General features: G+C 33.7%; 3 protein-coding genes across 3 annotated transcripts; 1 reads left to right on the top strand and 2 right to left on the bottom strand.

Annotated features, from left to right (window-relative positions):
- Positions 1-9: 9 nt before the first annotated feature.
- Positions 10-1,958, top strand: BDR25DRAFT_259874 (putative MFS transporter; the record flags this gene model as incomplete). The annotated part of the gene is made up of 2 exons (XM_033686610.1): positions 10-1,343; positions 1,397-1,958. Coding segments are annotated over exons 1-2 (1,698 nt in total), but the record flags the coding sequence as incomplete, so codon positions are not given.
- An 85-nt stretch (positions 1,959-2,043) lies between these two features.
- Positions 2,044-4,448, bottom strand: BDR25DRAFT_20355 (uncharacterized protein). Its single transcript, XM_033684421.1, has 7 exons — positions 4,246-4,448; positions 4,067-4,179; positions 3,750-4,004; positions 3,266-3,703; positions 2,954-3,213; positions 2,378-2,905; positions 2,044-2,314 (listed from the first exon to the last, which is right to left on the bottom strand). The coding sequence occupies exons 1-7, from the start codon at positions 4,324-4,326 to the stop codon at positions 2,121-2,123; spliced, it is 1,869 nt and encodes a 622-aa protein (XP_033548341.1). The 5' UTR covers positions 4,327-4,448; the 3' UTR covers positions 2,044-2,120.
- Positions 4,449-12,844: 8,396 nt separating this feature from the next.
- BDR25DRAFT_201643 (uncharacterized protein) lies at positions 12,845-13,003 on the bottom strand (the record flags this gene model as incomplete). The annotated part of the gene is made up of 1 exon (XM_033684394.1): positions 12,845-13,003. A coding segment is annotated over one exon (159 nt), but the record flags the coding sequence as incomplete, so codon positions are not given.
- Positions 13,004-13,326: the final 323 nt, after the last annotated feature.

Genomic DNA, 13,326 nt, shown 5'->3' with positions numbered 1-13,326 from the left:
GACCAATCACAAAGATGCAAACCGTGAAAGTCACCACTACTAAAGAACGATTTTTCTCTCAGATTTGACCAGTATTTTAGAGGAATGTTCCACACCAAGTTCCCATGAACTTCTTTCGGCACGGATACCAAAGATTCATTGCATTCGATCTGTTCGCCCTGGAAGAGCGAGGAATTGGAGGATCGGACGTTTATACATTCCACCACGATGGAACCAGAAAAGAGAAAGGGTAAAAGGGTCACTGCTCCGGCAGATAGCCACAAATCCCACACATCAAGCAGTAAATCTGGAACAGGTACCACCAATTTGAAAAACAGCCACCAAAAACCCACAGATTTGGAAATTCACACCACGGCAGTCAATGGCTCCCCTAATACCACAACCTCGGACGACCCCGAAACCCCCACAAAGACACCATCCGCACCCCTACACACAGTTTTCACCCGCCCCCAACGTACCTTCATAATAATAATGATCACCCTCGGCTCATTCTTCTCCCCACTCAGCGGCCAAATCTACTTCCCCGCTATCCCCGATATCGCAAACGATTACCACACCACCACGGGGCGCATCAACTTGACAATAACAACATACATGATCTTGCAAGGCTTAGCGCCCACGATTATTGGCACATTCGGCGACACCACTGGCCGACGTCCTGCATACATCCTTACGTTCGCCATCTACCTCGCCGCCAACATTGGGCTCGCGACGCAGAAATCCTACGTCGCGTTGCTGGTGTTGCGCTGCCTTCAGAGCGCGGGCAGCAGCGGCACTATCGCGCTAGGGTACGGTGTAATGTCTGACATCGTGACGCCCGCGGAGCGAGGGAAGTATCTTGGCCCAGCTGCTGCAGGCATAATGCTAGCGCCCGCTATTGGGCCGACGATTGGGGGGTTGTTGGCGCAGTATCTGGGGTGGAGGTCGATTTTCTGGTTCCTAGTCATCATTAGCGGGAGCTACTTGGTCGTGTATGTGCTCTTCATGCCCGAGACGTCGAGGAAGGTTGTAGGAGATGGGAGTATTCCGCCGTCGGATTGGTGGGTGATGAGTCCATTTCAGCACTGGAATGCACAGCGGGAGAAGAAGAGGGCGATTCGTGAAGGACGGGGTAGCGAAATCGATGAGAAGGAGAAGAAGGCACGGGATCTAGCGAAGAAGCGCAAATTCCAGTTTCCGAACCCGCTGAGTTCGGTCGTGATACTATGCGAGAAGGATGCCTGCATCGTCATTTGTTTCATTGCGTTGGGCATGTTTGTTCTGATGGCCCAATTGGCAAGTTTGCCCACCTTGTTCGGTGAGGTGTACGGTTTTAACACCTTCAAAGTCGGCCTCTGCTACCTGTAAGCCCCACAATCCGCGTCCAAGTAAAATCTTTACTAACTTATCTTCTCAGACCCGTTGGCGGCGCCGCAATCTTCGCTGCCTTCCTCAACGGCAAGCTGATGGACTGGAACTACCGCCGCTGGGCCAAAATGCTTAACCTCCCACTCGAAAAGAAACGCAGCACCGACCTGCGCAACTTCCCCATTGAAAAAGTGCGTTTGCAGCCCGTCTTCATATTCGCACCGCTTGTCGCAGCAACCTATATCCCATTCGGCTGGGTACTGCAGAAACGTGTTAACATCTCCGTGCCGCTGATACTGGAGTTCATAATGGCGTACTCCCAAGTGTCTTGTAGTAATAGTTTGAGTTCGCTGTTGGTAGATTTGTTCCCAGAGAAACCGTCGACTGTGACGGCAGCGAGTAGTTTAGTGCGGTGTTGGGTTGCGGGCGCGGGGACGGCTGTTATTGCCTACATGCTAGATGGGATGGGGTGGGGGTGGTGTTATATTTTCTTGGGGCTAATTTTCGTTCTTGCGACGTCTTTGCTTTGGGTAGAGTATCAATGGGGAATGGGTTGGAGGGAGAAGAGGCGGCAGAGGGAAGAGAGGGAAAAGGCACAGAAAGAAGAACAGATGTCGTAATTGGAATGAGCAACGATGAGGACTTAAGGGGTTCAGTGGATATACAGACTCTTGGTATCGAATAAATAGGCGCGAATGCTAAACTTAGAGTCGCCGTTGTAACCAGAACAGAGTTCCAAACACAAGTAACAATTAAAGAATCATCTGTACCATTCAAGCCATCCAGCTTAAACTCGACTCAGCCCCATCCCAATTGCCACCCAGCCCTAGTCCCAAATCTCCCCAAATCTCATCATTCAGCAAAATTTCTGGTACTGCGGAGAAACTAGACAGAGCGCCATTGGGGACTAACCTCGGAGCAAGCGTAGCATCGAGTCCAGCGGTAGCACTCGAGGGTATACCGGTTTCTACTCCACCATTAGCCGCTATATACTTGCTAGAAAGCACGAAAAGGTCGGCAAAGAGCGTACCAATATCCGTGCTAGGTGCAGAATGCATGTACTTGGGATCAAAGAATTCATCCTTCCAGCATCTAATTGCATCATGCAATGGACCACCCGAAAGACGGTTCCTCACACGGAGAGTAATATTAATTGATCCATCGGGGTTGCGAAACACCTTCTTACTCTTCCAGATCTGCTCCGCAAACGCCGCACCTCTCTCCCCAAAGTCTGCTTTCTGGACGGAGCAGGACCGTGAGAAACGAACGCCATTGTCAAAGAGATTATATCCGCGAATTTGGTCAAGACATCCTGCGAATGGACCTTTGAGGATGCGAGCCATACTGGCCAAGCTAAACAGTATAACCATTAAAAGAAACCGTGTGCATATACGATGTAGGCCATAGTCTTTGTCAAGGTCTTGGACCTGTTCGAGGACACTTGATGTGGCGTTGAATATCAGCATACAGGATTGCAAGTCTAGAGTTGTTGCGGACTTATAAAAGTGCATTGCAACAAGATCTTGACGAGCAGAAGCTATGTAGAGGCGGTCCCAACCTGAGCGAAAATCAGCATATGGAATCACATTCTGTATTTGGCCCCTACTTGACGAAGCGAGATTCTCTAAGCTGTCCAACTCGGTAATAAATCCCTTCAAAAGAGCGTCCATTGTACGCTCCTGCTGCGTAGTCATTGAGAGAAGCCCGAGATCGAGTAAGGTTTTATGCGCGCGAGTGACGATGTTGCTGATTTGAATTTGGATTTGTAATGTCACAGGTAGCTTCTCTAGTAAGGTTTTGAATTGTATCTGCTCGTTATAGATTTCGAATGAGACTAGGTTTGCTTGCCCACTACTAGAGCACGTCCTGATGATTACGATTAGCAGTGGTAGGGTGGGTTAAGTTCAGGAGGGTATACCTTTGGTATGTAATGACAACATACGCCCACATCTCAGCTCTACGTACGGGCTCCTGTTCAAGTAAATTAATATATGTTTTTGAAAATTCCTGACTAAAAGTAGGTGCATGAAGACCATACTGCATCGCCATATGAAGCAGAGTACCAGCAAGAAGAAAAGATGAATCATGGTAAAATGGGCCGGAAGGAAATGGCCAATTGAGAAGAAGGATTAGTCCTTTCATGCGCTCGATCGGTTTCGTTCGGACGATTATCGATTGCAAAGCAAGCTGAGTCACAGGTAGAGCTAAGGCTTGAGTCAGAGTAGGTAGTCGAGTGTATCTTCGAGATCCGATAGAAACAACGACCCAGAACAGAAATGGAGCATGTTGGTAGAATGTGTTCGGTGTTGCGCTAGGATCGAGAATTGGGAGCATGGAATGATAGTCTTTGAAGTATCTGTGTAGGATCAAATGCTGGTTCATCGAGAAGAGAGCAAACTTACAGTTCAAAGCAATCATCAATACTGCTAGGGGTAAGCTCCAGTCCGTCGATAGCCCTCGACAGAGTCGGGTCGTTGTCAGCAGACGGTTCATTACGACGTATTATCGTGGTAGTAGGAATCCGCGAGACATCGTTATCCTCTTCCTGACGTGAGGGTGATGTATCTCTTCGCAGAGGATTGCCAGGTGCTGCTGGAGAACCTGACAATAGCCGGCGTTTTAAAGCAGTAGTCTCTTCCTCAAGCTCCTGCAACCGCCTACGATACACGAATAATTAGCGGTGACAGGAATAGGGGCGGTTCAATAACGACAGACATACTTCCGTTTATGTGTCCTCTTGAACGGCACCGAAAAGACGCATGGAATCCTTAACCGGCGGCAGCGTAAGCAAACTGGAGGATCTACGGTGCTTGGATCGCCTTCGCATCGCATCTGTTCTGACGTTGTTAATTTACATGAATTTAGTAGCAGCAAAAGACAGGGCGCTGTCCGTCAGACCTTTTGTTGTCTGCATTCTGCGCATGCTGTTTTCTTTCGGACTGATGCGGCTGGGGTCCACTGAGGCCGAGTATCTTCCATTCCGGCAGCATGGATGTTGAATCGGATAATGGAAGCCCGATTTAAAGTGGTTTTGGCCAAATAAGAGAAAGAAGAGTCGCAAGTCTCGCTAGACAGAGGTGCAGTTTGGAGAGATGTGACTGTGGGCCAATGTGTTGATTAGCTTTCCTTTCGGAAACTTGGATGACCTAATCAGACGTCTTGCTTAGCGCACAGGCCAGCTTCTAATATACGTCTACTAATAGCCTCTCTCCCTTCTTTCCTCCACTCCTTCTACTATTAATCTACTTGGCAGGCTCCCTGCATAGCCTACTGTTAATAATAAGTAAAAGTAAGTAACATACTTCACAGGCAAGTTGCTCACACACCTAAGTTACTTACTTTTACTAAAACTCTACTAAACTACTCTTCTTACACTAATGCATTCCTAACAACACTACTTAAACATACTAAAAGAATATTAGATACAGCTTACGCTCTAAGCTTTTAAATAAAATATAAAACTTTTAAAAAAACATGCTATAGCTATGTACAAAGTCTTTTAAAAGATAATAAATAACTATAGCACTAAATAACCTTTACAAGCTAATTCTATAGCTAACTTATAAAAGCTAAGTAATAAAAAGAAGTAGGTAATTATTAAAACTATACTTAAGCTATATATATAAAGATTTTTCTTTTAAATAGCATTTATAGCTAATATAGCTAATTCTTTACACACTAAGTGTAATCTAGGCTATATTAGCATAAACTAGCTTAGTATGTTTAGAAAGTGTTATCTAAACTTTATAGTAATATTTAAGTGTAGTATAACTATAAAAAAGCTTTTTATAAAAGTTTTAAAGTAATTTAAAGTAGGTTTAGCCTTATAAAAAATATTAAAGCTAAGTATAGCATTTAAGATAATAACATGTATAACTTTAGTAAAATAAGCTTTATTATAAGCTAAATATTTATTAACTATACTTATACTTAAAACTTTACTTTAAGCTTTAAATAACACTTTATAAACATACTAGGCTAGTTTATGCTAATATAGCCTAGATTATACTTAGCGTGTAATAAATTAGCTATATTAGCTATAAATGCTATTTAAAGAGAAAATCTTTATGTATATAGCTTAAGTATAGTCTTAATAATTACCTACTTCTTCTTATTACTTAGTCTTTATAAGTTAGCTATAGAATTAGCTTATAAAGGTTATTTAGTGCTATAGTTATTTATTATCTTTTAAAAAACTTTATATATAGCTATAGCATGTTTCTTTAAAAGTTTTATGTTTTATTTAAAAGCTTAAAGTATAAGCTATATTTAATGTTCTTTTAGCGCGTCTAAGTAGTGTTATTAAGAATACATTAGTGTAAAAAAAGTAGTTTAGTAAGGTCTTAGTAAAAGTAAGCAACTTAGGTGTGTAAGTAACTCGCCTGTGAAGTACGTTATATATAACTAGCCTAAAACTAGTAACGTACTTCACAGGCGAGTTGCTTACACGCCTAAGTTGCTTACTTTTGCCAAGACCCCACCCTAACAAACTCTATTATAGCCTATAACAACCTGCTCTAGCACTATTGTCAGATATGCGCACCTACTGTCAAGACAGGAGGAACGTTTGACGAAAGCTGCTACATAGTACGAGCAATAAGCTCGAACAGTATGTTGCTGCAAATTGCTGCATGTTGCAGCATTTTGCAGCATTTTGCAGCATTGTTGCAAGCTGGTCGCGCATAGGGCTAGTGCGCGAGGGACTCGGATCGGAAAAACAAAAGCCGAGCAACACGAGTAGAGCAGAAAAAGGATCGATAAATCAAGAAAATCAATCATCATCCCATACATCATATCCAAACCCATCATTCATCTCAGGAAGCCTAGAAACAGTGCTTCAATCTAACAACTATATAGTATAGTACAGCCTAGAATATTATTTAGATACTACTTTTACTTCTTACTTACTGTCACGATTGTGCACGAGTAAGGTTATAGAGCTTCACAGAGGTCTAGTTCAATTACTACGTGAGGTATCATAGTAGGTACAAGACGTTGTGTGAGGAATAGAAAGGTTTAAAAGAAAATTAGTAATTAAATACTTAGCTTAGAAGTCTAAGCGCTTTAAGTATAAATTAAGCCTGTTTTAAGTTTAGTTAGTGTTAAAGCAGTTTATGCTTAAGTTTATATCTATGTTATGTTATATTTATGTTAGACATGCACTAATAATACTCTAGTACACGTCTAATATAGTTATGTCTAGGATCTAGAGAGGATACTGTGACAGTACTCCCCCCCTTATTAGAAAGGGAATCCTTTATATTAGTAGTTCTAGCATTAGGTTGTCTTTGTTAGGGTACAGGTTTAGTTTAGATAGGTATTAGGCGTAGAATTAAGTTACTATAGAGTTTTTTTATAGGGCTTTTACAAGTTTTTATAATAGTTTATTATATCTAGTCTATTTTATAAAGTATTTATAGATATATTTTTTTTTATTAAACTAGATTTATTTAACATCTTTTATAACATATTCTAGTTTATTATTTATAATAATAGGTTTAAGTAGCAGGTTTAGCTATTTAGGTAAATAGTTAGATTTAGAGGCTACTTAGCGCAGCAATAATATGTAGAACACAGGGTGTATCTTTATGCTGTTAGGTAGGATTAATTAGTAAGCATGTAATAAAACTATATAAGCTACTATAAAAGAGCTAAAGTTCTTCTAATTAAGTTTCTTTAATTATTAGTTTATTTAAATATTTCTAGTGTCTAGCTAGACCTTCTTGCTAGCTGCATACACAAGGGCAAAGGTTTAAGATTAGTTTACATACTCTTATTAAAAAGCTTAAGCTTATATAAGCTTTTTATAAACATATTTAGATATATTTTAAATTTTATTAATAAGTTTATTTATGTTTATTACTTATATAAATTAATAAGTTAGTTAAGGGGTATTTAAAAGTAGTTTAAATTTTATTTAAAAGTAGTATTTATAGTTTACTAAAAATAAAGATACTTATGTTAATTTAGATATTATGTTATTAGCTTTAAACTATGCTATAGCTAACTATTTTACCTAGTTATTTTACTAGTAGTTTATATACACTTATAAAACTTATTTTATTATAGTGTTTACATTCTTAGTCTAGCTGTTAGTCTCTAAGTAAAAAGCTGTAGATAGATAGAGAATAATTTAGAGCTATTTATAAAGTTTGTTCTAGAAGGCTAAGACAAACTGCGTACCTCTGTCTAATATAATTATATTAGGCAGGCTATAGTAAACTTATACATATTAGTAGAATAACTAGGCTATATTAGGGGCAGTTATAAAGGAATATAGTATTAAGTGTTAATACTTAGTTAAGTAATTAACAACTACTATAATATTTATGTACTCTTTAAATAGAAGTAAGTTTATAATAAAATTAATTAATATATCTTTTTAAGCTTATTTAAAGATTAGAAGTAGTTTAAGTAAGCTATTATACCTTTTTTAAAAGGCCTTTACTTTACAGCAAGTATAGCAATATAATATGTATTAGTGTACAGTATAGAACATGCAGGGCTAGTAGTACTCTCTTTATAGTAGGTTAAGAGTCTTTTCTCTGCCTAGGTATTTTTTAATAGGCAAGTTATATATAATTTAAAGTAGTTTAATTCTTAGTTTATTAAAATTAAGAATTATAAGTTAGTTATAGTAATATAGCTTACTATTTTAGTTTTTATAGTTAGCTAGTGTTACCTTTTTTAACTAACTAGCGCTGTTTTAGAGTAAGTCTAAAGTTTTTTAAATAAATTTATTATTTAAATACTTATTAGTAATAATTTAATTAATTATCTAATTTATTTTATTTAAGTTAAAGTCTAAAAATAGCTTAAGTTAAAGTAAAGTTTAGTGTTAAGCCTTTTACACTTCTTTTTAAGCAGGGATATTTTAAAATTACTTTATAAAAGCATCTAGTTTCTCTCTATTTTAACTAGAATAATAAGTAATCTTAAAATTAAAATAAGATAAGTATTTAAACTAATAAGCTTATTAGTAGCTAAGTTATTTTATAGTTACAAAGTACTATAAGTTCTTATAGTTAGATAAGACTTGTATTAGATGCGCTGCACCTTCTAGTTTAAGTTGCTATTATTTAAAGCAGTGTACTATAGCAAGTAATTTTTTATTATAAATTTTATAATTACTTTCTACAAAACTTATTCTTTTTAAGAAGTATATAATAGGCTTAATAGTCCTGTCTAGCTTAGTCTAGAAAAAAACTCCTGCTACTATGTAGTCTAAAGCATTAGCTTTTACAAGTATTAGTAGTTTAAAGTTAAAGTAGTAGAGTATTAAAGCTTTAGTAAAGGCTTTCTTTAGCTAGTTAAAAAACTATTAGTAATTTAAGTTAAAGTTAAATTAAATTTTTTTTTTAGTAAGTATAATTATAAAGCTTACTTACTATAAAAAGTTGTTAATAAATTATTAGTAAAAGTTAGTAAATTTTATAAAGGCTTAAATATCTTTTATGTCTTTTAAGTATTACTAATCTAGCACAGTTTAAACCTTAATAAAGTCTATTTAGATGCTATCTATAAAGATTATATATTTTAAATATGTAACCTTTAATTAGTAGAACTTATATTTATTTATATTAAGTTATAGACTTATTTCTTCTATAGCCTTTAGCACTAGGCGTACATGCTATTTATACTCTAAAAGGCTATTACTATAGATTAGAATATTATTAATATACATAGTGTAGAACATGTTTAGGTAGGGTTAGAGTAAGTTATTTATAAAATGTTAAAAAGTACTAAGTGTGTTAGCTAAGCTAAAGGGCATTACTAGGTACTTAAATAGTCTATATTAAGTCTAAAATGCTGTTAGCTACTTATTACCTTTTACTATTTTTAGCTTATTAAAGGCAGTAATAATATTTAATTTTATAAAATACTTTACTTTACTTAGTTAGCTTAGAGTTTTCTATAAAAAAAGAATTAAGTATTAGTTTTTAATAGTAATAGTATTTAGTTTTTAGTAGTTAATATAAAATTAAAGCCTACTTCTAAGTTTCTTTATAAATAGTATAAGTAACACTACTAGTAAGAAGCTAGCTTAAATAAACTCTTTTTTTAAGTTTTTATTAAGGTATTTTTAAAGCACTTTTAATTTATTTAGTAATATTCTATATAGTAGCCTATAACTAGGTTGTTTACTAGGCTTAAAGGTTATTTAGTAATTATACAGATATTATATTAAAAGCTTATTAAACTTGTCTTAAAAAAACATATAATAGGTTATAGTAGTCTTAAGAGACTATTATCTTTAAGTTAGTGTGTTTTTAGAGAGCTAAAGCTTAGTCTATATTAGAAATTATAACTACATAGATTTTATAATCTAGTTATTAAGCTAAGGTTATAAATAAAGCAGGTCTTATATAGCAGATGTTTATCTACTATTTAAGTCCTAGTTTATGTCTAAATTAAGTAAGTAAAAATTTCTTAAAGGCTTTTTTTTTAAGTTTAAGTAGTTATTAAATTATTTTATATAGCCTATTTTAGTAAAAGGCCTAGCTTATTAGCCTTACTTAAGTAGTTTTTTTCTAAGTTATTAAAAAGTAAGTTTAGAGACTTTCTATATTAAGTGCTACTTAGGTATTATTTAGGTGTAAGCGTAAGTATATATTTTAGCATTAAAAAAAGTTAAAGTTTAAAACTTACTTTTAGTAATTAAAGGCAACTTTATACTAATATAGCTATAGTTGTTCTAAGATTAGGTTATAACATCTTATGTTTATTACATAGAGCTTAATCTACTTCTTATAGTGTTAGTAGGTAATTATAATAGTTATAGTATAAAAAATAAAACTTTTTTTAAGTTATTTTTTATTAAATTTAGTTAAGTAAATTATTTAAGTAAGTAGTATTAATTAAAGATTTAGTTTATATGCTAGTTTTTTATTAATGTAACCTATGCTATTTACTCTTAAGTTAATAAAAGCTTATATTAAAGCTAATATAGTTTTTTATTATAAACATATAAGAATATTAACTTAGTACTTTTAGTTATTAGTAAAGGACTTAGCCTATAAGTTAGTAGAGATCTAGTGTTAAATTAGTCCTAAAAGGTAACTTAGCCCTAGGACAAGCCTTTTTATAGGCTCCTACTGCTATAGCTGCAGCTATGTTAAGAGTAGTAAAAAAGATTAAAGCTTAAATATAAGTTAAAGCCTTTATAAAAATAAAAATAAAATAGTAAAATTTTTTAATAAGTACTAGCAGCACTACTTATATAGACTTAAGAAAAGGAAATAAAGTAGTTTTAAAAAATATAACTATGCTTACTACACTTAAAGTATTAACTTTTTTTTTTATAATTTTTACACTTTCTAAAACTAACTAAAGCATAATTTAAATTAATTTTTATTATGTTAAGGTTCTTATTTATAACTGCGCTAGTTTAGAGGCGTATTAAAGCTTATATAGAAAGGAACCTTATGTTATTATTATAGGTAGTAATTAGGTTTACATACGCATTAAGGTTGTTTAAAAGGGGTTCTCTTACTATAGCACATTATAGTTTAGTTAAGAGGGAGTTATATAAGGCTATAATTAGACTTATTTTATTTAGGCCTATATTAAATGCAAGTTAGTAAAACTTAGTAAAGTGTAAAGTAAAGCTTTTTTTTATTATTATAAAGTGTTTAAGTAACTTAGAGCTGTTAACTTTTTATTTAAGTCTTTATAAGTTACTTATAAAAACACTATAAATTAGTTTAGGTTAATAATATTTTTATTTATTAGTAAGTTAATTAAGGCTATTATGTTATAGTTAAGTTAAAAGTAGGTATATAGTAACTAGAAGTGTTTAGAGGGGAATTAGTCTATGTTTTCTTTAAGTTTATATTAGAGCTTATGTAGAAAGAAAAGTAGGTTTTTTTATTTTTTATTAAATAGTAGAGGATTAAGAAGTTAGTTAGATTTTATTACTAAGTTAGAAAAGTTATAGGTTGTAAGTAGTGTTAGGTAGAAAAAAGTTAAGCTATCTTTAAACTTCTAGGTAAGCTTTAAGGCTAGTAAGTTCTTAATTCTTACTACTATAATAAAAGTTAAGGCAGAAATAGACTACTTAATAACATAAAGCTGTTCTTTAAAGTCCTTTTAAAAAGCTTTAAAGCTTATAATGTAGTAGCTTTTTTATAAAGTAAGCGCTTTTTAAAAGGCTTTTTAGCTTACTTTAATAGCTTAGAGTTATATAAGTACTAAGCTTATTAAATTAAATTTAGAGGCTATTCTTAGCTAGAGTTTTAACACAACATAATGTTATAATTATGCATAAGTAAGGTTATAAAGCTTTATAGAAGTCTAGTTTAATTACTACATAAAGTATTATAGTAAGTACAAGACATTATGTAAGAAATAAAAAAGTTTAAAAGAAAATTAGTAATTAAATACTTAGCTTAAAAGTCTAAGCGCTTTAAGTATAAATTAAGCCTATTTTAGGTTTAGTTAGTGTTAAGGCAGTTTATGCTTAAGTTTATGTCTGTGTTATGTTGTGTTTGTGTCAGACATGCACTAATAATACTCTAGTACGCGTCTAATACAGTTATGTCTGGGATCCGGGGAGGATACCGTGACACTTACATGTTTATATGTTATGCCTAGTCTAACTACACTATTTATAGCACCTTTAAAATAGCTTACTTACTTTAGCTTATACTTGCTTTTTTACTTTCTTTCTATTACTATGCATTTTAAACTTCTTTAAAGCTATTAAGCATAGGCTTTTTTAAATTATTAAAGTCTTTTTTTACTTTAATTTACTTTCTTTTATATAATTTATGTTATATAGCAGCTTTATTAGCTTTTTAAAGCTTACTAATTTCTTACTATACTAACACTAGCTTATATATAATTATTACTGCCTTTTTTAAAACTTTTTTTAATATTTTAACTATAAAAGTTAGTAAACTATTTAACGTATTCCACCACCAAACCCGCTAAACCACTGAACCCGACAAAATCTCTTGGCATTGCAAATACTACGTACAAAACTCTAATTTTATTTACAACTAAATAAAGAACCTATGTACAACGTGCCTACATCTAATTCTAGTGCTTCTTCTTTATCCTTTTTACACGTACAAGCGTTGTGCCTAGTCTCCCCACAGTTCCTACAGCGCTGCAGAGCTAGTTAGGCTCTTTCTTAATTACTACCACTACAAGCCTTCTTTAACTGCTAAGCTACTACAGACGCCTTAGCAGCTACCTGCGCTGCTACAGTCCTATACTCTATTATGCTACCTTGCTAGATCCGCTTTCTTTTACGCCCCTTATGCTTAGTTATGTCTGCTAATTGCTTTTTAAGCTCTTATACACGCGCTTTTATAAGTATATTTTTATATAGCATCTTTTTAGCTTTTTTTATAAGCTGTAAAAAGCTTTCTTATGCTGTTATTAGTAATTATATAAAGGAATTATATATAAGCTTTAATTATAATTTAAATTTATATAAATTACTTAGAGTCTTTAATTGCTATAGCGTTTCTAGTAGAGGTCCTAGTAGTAGAGTACATAGCTGCATGTTAAGACAATTAAGGACTACTTGCGCGTTAATAGGAACTAGTCTAAATGCTTTAAAAGCCTTTTTATAGTTATTATATGTAAAAATGTCTAAAAATATGTCTTTAAAGGCTAAAAAAAAGCGTTCTTTATTAATATGCTGCACACATTAGCGTGCTAAGTCTTGTACATGCTAAGAGTACTTAAGCTTTAACAGTAAGAAGCACACTACATTAAGTAGCTAGAGGATATGCAATAAATGTGTAGGCATATAAAGTGTAAGAATTTTTTGTATAAAGTAATAATCTTTAAAATCTTAGTTTAGGTAGCTCTTATAGCTATCTAGTATAAGCAGCCTATATACTTCTACCTAACATGTTTTTGTATACTTATTAAAGTGCTTTAACTACTTAAGACTAAGTGTGTTATTTGTTTAGCTATTCTTAAAAACTAATAGCTTCTAATTACACAGTATTAACATCTCTTTAT

Source organism: Lindgomyces ingoldianus (genome assembly GCF_010093535.1).
Source record: "Lindgomyces ingoldianus strain ATCC 200398 unplaced genomic scaffold BDR25scaffold_13, whole genome shotgun sequence".
NCBI lineage: Eukaryota > Fungi > Ascomycota > Dothideomycetes > Pleosporales > Lindgomycetaceae > Lindgomyces > Lindgomyces ingoldianus.
Note: the sequence above shows the minus strand (reverse complement) of the source record. Positions and strands in the feature narration are given on the sequence as shown.